We start from the raw sequence: 7427 nt of genomic DNA, 5'->3' as shown, positions 1-7427 counted from the left end.
TTGCATCTTTATTTTCAAATATTAGATCCCCGGATTAATCACCAAATGATGAACTACACTGGTCATGGGTGGAGCTGTTTGATTGCCCAGCCCAGCTGGATATCATCTGATGTAACAGGGAAAAGTAAAAAAGAAAAAAAGAAAAGGAAAAGGAAAATAAAATAAATATTTTCCTGATTACATAACTTATATGGAAGTACACTGGCAAAGATACTAGCAAGGCATTATCCCAACTATACTATACATGTTTATCTGCATGGTCCCTCCTTAATAAAGTTCTTATTTTACCATTGGAAAAAACAAGTTTATCTACATGATCCCCGAATATCTTGCTTTCCAGGCACAGGCCAACCAACTAGTTATTTCTCTATGAGAAGTTCTAGTTACCATGACCAAGAGTTGTTAGAGGAAATTTTCATGAATTTTAAATACTTGATTTGATAAATGTCAAACTATACTTTTTTTATCATCCAAGTTGATTGGGTACATTATTCATATTGTTGAAAGAAGTTTAAGTGTAAGCTATGAAATGCTCTCTTATATTATATTTATGGTATAATATGATATACCATAAATAGATATGCTCTGCAGATGAAATTTAGGGGTTGTTTGGATAATGAGTTGATGTCAACTCAACTCATCTCATCTCATCTAATCATTACAACTTTTCTAAACTTCCAAACAAAATATAAAAAACAATTCAAAATTTTCAAATCTCAAAACAAAAATAATATTAAAAACTTATATTCTAACGGTATTTTATTCAACTTTCAACTCATCTCAACTAAACTAAACTCAACTCAACTCACTATCCAAACCTCCCATTAGAGTTATTTCTTTAACACCGTTTCTCTTGGCTGATGAGATAGACTTCAATGGACTAAATGTCGATGACTTCTTGTATCACCTTATAATCCTTTATAAATAAAATTCCCAATTATGTATAAAAAAAATTATGCTGATCCCACTTTGGACAGAAAAAAGAATATTGTGTCCCACTTTGTATTCTTAATGTTCTAGATGCTATATGAAGAAATTCTTCTATTGATCTTTATATTTTTACAGTTCCCTTTAAATATATCGCTTTTTGTTCACAACAATCGTTCTACGTTTCCTTCAACCATATATAGTCTTTGTACTGTGACTTTATGACCATGCATGTGAAAATGGGTTCAAGAACTGAATGTAATGGACTCATTTTATGGTTTAATTTTATTCTGTGCTTCTAACTAGAAACAAGCTTCTGACCTGAATAGTGGATACTTGTTTTAAACATGGCCACAATAGGACGAAGTTGTGCCTCACTTGGAGCCTGGAATGGTTCCATCAACTGTAGATCCGGATGCAACTGGAATTGCAGAAAGAGGACCAAAGTTACCCAAAAGGCCTGTCCGTATCAGTGCCTGGAAACTTGCAAGGTTAGATTCTAATGAAGCCATGAGAGCAGCAGCCAAAGCCAGGGCATCGTCCTCTGTTCTACGGCCAGTTGATAACTGCCATTTACAGGATCCAGATTTAAGCTCCAGTGGCAACATGAGCATCCGAAGTAGTGTGAGCACTGAAATGGGGTCAAATAAAGAGATAAAGAATGATATGAGATTATCTTCCTTGAGGAAATCTTTTGCTCCGAGCCAAGGTGGCCGGGATGAGTATGAAACAGGGACTCAAAGTGTGAGCAGCTTCAGCAGTCCAAGCCATGTTCATGAAGCGGTAACCCTTAGTCCTCTACCTCAAGGTCATGGTTTGGGTCGTTTTAGTGCAGTTAGCTCTTTCCCAAACTTAGCTCACGATCCTCCATTAACATCCAAGGCATCTTTTGCAAATGTCAACACCTCGACGTCCCATCCTTTGGGATCTGATGAAAAGACCATGCAGAAGCGGAGTACTGATTCTTTACTGCTTTCAGCTCCAGCTACTTCTATTCTTAGAGATGTTAAAAGGACATCTGTTGTCTGGGACCAAGAAGCTGGGAGATTCGTGTCAATTCCAGTATCAGCTTTGGAAGCTAGAAACAGATCATCCACACAAATAGGATTGCCAAGTTCTAGTGCAGAAACAAGCATTTATAACAGAAGGCCCGTTTTTCCACCGCAAGAATCTTCATCTTCTGCAGTGAACGCTCCAGTTCCACAAGCAGAGAAGCTGATGTACACAGGAGACTCTATATTCTTTGGTGGTCCGCTTTTGAGCTTACCAGTAAGGGAAAATTTGAAGAACGAACGAATGTTGGGTTCTAGAGAGTGCCAAGAGAGATTGGCCCTTAATTTATCTCGGGAGTCTAGATTCAAAAGGGATTCAGCGTCAAACCAGCTTCCCGTGTTTGTCCCAATAACTTTCGAGCATAAGCCCCCATCTGGCTCCGGTTCATAGTAAGTAGCTTTAAGCCTATGATTGAACTTCAAACAAAATGTACGTGCAATTTTTTTTCCAGATAGGTGGGTTGGCTTGTGAATGGACTGTGAAACTGAGGAAACTTCTGTCAGGAGCTGCTCTGAGACCCCCCTGGCCTCCAACGCATTTTGATTGGAACTGTTTGTGCAAACATGATTGTATCAAGATGTTCCAAGCAAATTCTTGGATACAAACTTCTCAATTCGCATCACTGGCTTATAGTGAAGCTTGTTTCCTTTTATGCATCGGTTTACGTGAAGTTCGTTAATGAGAACGCAAACACTCCAACAATCCCCAAATATTCTGACCAAAGAGCATCTCTGGAGTCCTTTGTGTATGTCAACTTTCGTGGACGAGTTTTGAAAATTGCATCACGATCTTCTATTCCACTGTTTTGGGTGGAATTGCATCAAGATTTTCTAAACCCTAAACCTTAAATCCTAGAACCCTAACCCTAAACAATGAACTCTAAAACCCTAATTTTGGATGGATCATATTGGTATTTTCTGAATTTGCCCTGTTTACAGCCCTAATCTTGCTTCGTGGTAGATCCATGATATTATTGAATGACTCAAGACGGTTGTTTGCTGTTACCTAGAATTAGGAGTTACACCCACATTCATAACTAGTTAGTTTAACTGTTTATTCACAGTTCTGACAACTTTAAAAGTATTTTTTTTTCAAATATTGGACGCACATTTTCAAAGAAAGCTTTTTATTTTCTATATATAATTATAACAAAAGGTACGATACCGAATGAATTCTCACTCTCTCATCATACAAAAATGAACGTGTGTGTAAAAAAGAATTTTACTTTTTCTCGAGTAAAATGAAAAGCCAATGATCAAAAAAGAGCGGTTGATATTTACAGTGAAACAAACAGACTCTTGGTCATATATCCTCTCCTGCAATTTGAGCTGGGAAGCTTGCAAGAAGCATAGTGGAAATTCAAAGGCATCCCCGATTTTATTATTAATAGGAACTTCGGTAATGGAAGTGCTCACTCACTTGTTAGCATTCGTTGAGACTCATTGATCGAAAGCCTGGAAGTTTCCTTCTTAAAAAATGCAGAGGATACTTAGAATTAAGTGTCTCGAGTCCAAACAGGCATTAGCGCAATCACAAGTGCATGCAATGCAACGTTTAAGCCACCGGTACACCTTGACCCCCAAGGATGGAAGTGGTTAGCGAAATCAACCGCTGCAATGGGTGCTTGAGTGGATCTCCAGAGAGGCCAATGTTTCCATAAAGATGCAGATTCTCCTCCATAAATCGCGTGCTGAATTGCTGCTTGAGGTGCACTTCCTCGCCAAGCACCATTAAACGCATAAAAGTCGGTACATGATAATTAAGTTTTATGTGCAGAGTTACCAACTGAGACTAGTTTGCCTCCCCCTATGGGTTAATGATCCTTTGAAATGCAAACTTCATTATACCAGTGTACATAAGGAGAGCCATTTCCAATGTGTTTCTAGCTACACCATTGAACATAATAAATGTCACTTTATCCTCTTGCCTGCCAAGCACCCATTAGATCGATATAAGTCACAGGTTTAACCATTACACCCAAATCTATTGTTGAAGATGAATCACTTTTACAGCGAGGCTTGCAAGAAGGAAACAAACCCACATGATCTTCATAAATATAATATTGATTGCTTAGCCCAAACAGCCAAACTCACAGGTTTAAAGCTTGGTAATGTTGAACGTACGTACTGTATCCGGGTGTCAGTCGAAGATTAATCTCCTAGCTAGCTACTGATCTCCCAACAAGTGGTGTACGTACATATACCAAGGTGGATGGTCGTGGTCTTGAAATGGAGATGGCCGCAGACACAGATAGACATTACTGTGCCTGCATATATACATGACAAAGTTTATCCATGTCGGGGTTCCTATCGCCGTTGGAGTGTGGACAAAGTATAGCCGACAAATAAGACAGGTTTTGATTGGGCGAGTCTTTCTTAGCGAGATGAATTCAGTAATTCTTGCTTTAGAGCATATATCCAAAATTTAATTAAAAGTTAAGTTTTAGCTAAAACCAAAATTATTGGAGAGGTTAATTTACATTAGACTATCATCTAAAAATTAAAATAATAATATAATATTAGATATTTTTTTTAATATTTTGTAAATACACTCCATTATATATTAATTAATAATTTAATTTTTACTTCAAATTATTGTTTCCTAACTATTTTTTTTCTCAACCTAATTATCTAATAATAGCTATTGAGAATATTTTTAGAGTGAAATATTGTTTTGGAGATGAATAGTAACTGACCAAATTTAGAGAAATTGATGAATTTACTATAGCTCAAAAGTAGAGCCTTGGAGTTTTGACTACTCTAATGCAAACCTCTTTTGAGCTGCTAAGCCAAAATTTGGCTAGACCAATGCCAATGCTCCCATAATTCTTGGTCTTCTTACCCATGATAAGATAGTTATCTCATGCTTTCATTGTAGGTCTTCGTATCATAATATGGAGAATCTCTTACTTACATGAATATTAGTAAAATAGTTTGAATTAAGATATTTAGGTAGATTTTATTATAAAGTTAAACAATTATTTGAATATAATTTTTAATATTAATTTTATTTTAAAGTTTATAAAAGTCATTAATTTTTGTGTTTTGTTTTAAAATTTGTAAAAGTTATATTAGTTTTTGTGTTTGAATAATGATTTGATAATTATTACATGAAAAAGTTTGAAGATTTGAAATTGAAAAATGTTTTGTATTTGTATGATATTTGTAAATGAAATTATTAGAAGTTTTAATAATTTTATGTCTCATCTCTGTGTCCAAATTGAGACTTCCATGTGCCCAAAATTGGAAGGTATCTCGAAATAGATTAATGTCAGCTCTTACAAATTCAGAACAAAAGGAATATTTAATCCAACTTTCTTCTCCTAACTTTGAAATACTATTATCCATCGGAGGGATAAGATCAAGGGCCGCATATATATAATCATGAATTCCTCGCATGCATTAATTCTAATCATTTCCTATGAATATAACATGATCTTTTTTTTTTTCTTCAACATTATCATTGATTTTTAGCCATTTACTTTGCTGAATTAGACGTTACAGATACAAAGGTGTTTGAAAAATAACTCTGCTATCTGGCCTCTTCGTCTGAGAACCAATCAAACATAATTCAAACAACTATAGATCCTCGTTATATGAGAACCAATTAACCCCGAAGTCCTTTGTGGCCACCGGAGGAACATCTTCCATCACTTTCTCTTGTCCTTTGGGATAATAAATTCCTGTTCTTTCGTGGGGAACCCACACATAACTACCATCACTTTCTCCGACAGAGCTCTTGTTCTTCACTTCCTCAGCTTCTAATTTCACAGTAGTCTCACGTATCATATCTGGAGAAGCAGAGCTCCTCTTATGGTACGTTTTCCGCACCATTGGCCTGTGTTTTACAAGGAAACATATTATTGTTAGCCAATACATGTAATGCTCGGATCTGCTCAAAATGGAAAACCTAAAACGAGCTACATAATTATAGATCAAACTCGCTGATTCAAATGAAAGGTTCTTACTTGAAAAACATGGAGTTCATGGTCTGCGTTCCTCTAGCAAATGGCCACCCTCCCATCTCTCTCTCTCTCTCTCTCTCTATCACAGAGATGTAGATACATGTATTACTGCATAACACGTAATGTATATATACAGGATAGGAGGATATAGGGTTATCCGTTTTGCTCTTCCCAATGGAGAATTTGGAATGAGTTATGGGACCGTTTCTTCATACGTCGTTGTCTGTTTGATGGTGGTTTCTAGATTACGAAGATGCTTGCCCGAGCACATGCGTCTGATACGGGCTTTGCTCAGTCATGGGCCTGGTCTTGTTCGGGCTTATCTACTTTGCTCAAATATTGTACCTTGTCTTTGCATAAAAGGCAGGCCTGGATCTCACTGGGCCGGTTTTATTCGTCTAAATATGAATTGCGGTTGGTCAGAAGATTCGGAACATTTTGTTTTTTTGGGGTTAAATAATATATCAGTTCTTCTGGCGGCAACTGGGGTGGAAAACCCTCGCGGCATCGGCTGGCCACGTCAGCGGATATTAAAAAAAAAAAATGCATGCCAACATCATTTCTCTATCTCCTAACTTTTTTCGTTTTATATTCTTTACGAGGACAACATGTAGTCCCAAGATTGAGAAATCTTTTTAAAACCTAAAAAGTTGCAAACCAATCAAGACGGAACAAAATCGAACACTAGAAGGCAACTGCATGCGTTAGCGAAATTCGAAAGCTCGAATGAACGAACAACAATGGCGACTATCACTTCGTGTACAAGGAAGTGGAGGGCGCGTCGACTCAGTGGGATGACATTCAACAGAAGCTCGGGAATTTACCGCCAAAACCCCCAGCATTCAAACCCTCATCCTTCACGCCCGGCCAGGAAGAATCCTCTCTTCAAAAAGATAAGTCTTGGATCGATGATAAAATCGAGGAGGAGCTCGAGGAACTCCAAGACGATCCCGATCTCGACGATGATTGATTACTCGAGGACTACAGGTCCCTATGTTTCTTTGAATCAGCTATTTATTTTCTATTGGTATGGTTGCCTCGAATTGTGCAAAAAATGAAATAGAATGAAAAATCATGAAACTTCATATTCAATTTTCTTCAAGAAGATGTGTAATTCCTTGACTTTTCCTCATTAATTCTTTTAATAACTAAGAATTAGATTTACTTGGGAACTTTCTTTCCGTGAAACAAACGAACCTAGTTTACTTTGTTTTGGTTGTTGAAACATAATAAATAGTGTCAACTGGGGAGTTTGAAAATGATTTAGTTCAACGAGGTTGAGCTTTCCTTTTATGTTAATTAAGAAATCCATAACCAAAACTGGCAGGCCTGACCATATGTCGAAGACGAAGATGGATGGAAGAAAGAGAGAGAGTGTCGCTGCGGCTTTCTCAAAGACGAAGATGGATGGAAGAAAGAGAGAGAGTGTCGCTGTGGCTTTCTCGAAGACGAAGATGCCAAGAGTTCGTGGGTGTCGCTGTGG

General features: G+C 37.2%; 2 protein-coding genes across 2 annotated transcripts in view; one reads left to right on the top strand and one right to left on the bottom strand.

Moving 5' to 3' along the window:
• Positions 1-2665, top strand: part of LOC108996776 (probable protein S-acyltransferase 19) — a 3453-nt gene extending 788 nt beyond the window's left edge. The window contains exon 2 of the mRNA XM_035689638.1: positions 1288-2665. Coding sequence (XP_035545531.1) covers positions 1288-2370 — 1083 coding nt within the window. The 3' untranslated portion in view covers positions 2371-2665. The remainder of the gene's footprint in view (positions 1-1287) is intronic.
• A 2763-nt stretch (positions 2666-5428) lies between these two features.
• LOC109015034 lies at positions 5429-6016 on the bottom strand. Its single transcript, XM_018997532.2, has 2 exons — positions 5948-6016; positions 5429-5817 (listed from the first exon to the last, which is right to left on the bottom strand). Exons 1-2 carry the CDS (start codon positions 6001-6003, stop codon positions 5559-5561), a joined length of 315 nt encoding a protein of 104 aa, XP_018853077.1. The 5' UTR covers positions 6004-6016; the 3' UTR covers positions 5429-5558.
• Positions 6017-7427: the final 1411 nt, after the last annotated feature.

The sequence above is a fragment of the Juglans regia genome, chromosome 1, assembly GCF_001411555.2.
Source record: "Juglans regia cultivar Chandler chromosome 1, Walnut 2.0, whole genome shotgun sequence".
In the NCBI taxonomy this organism is placed as follows: domain Eukaryota; kingdom Viridiplantae; phylum Streptophyta; class Magnoliopsida; order Fagales; family Juglandaceae; genus Juglans; species Juglans regia.
Note: the sequence above shows the minus strand (reverse complement) of the source record. Positions and strands in the feature narration are given on the sequence as shown.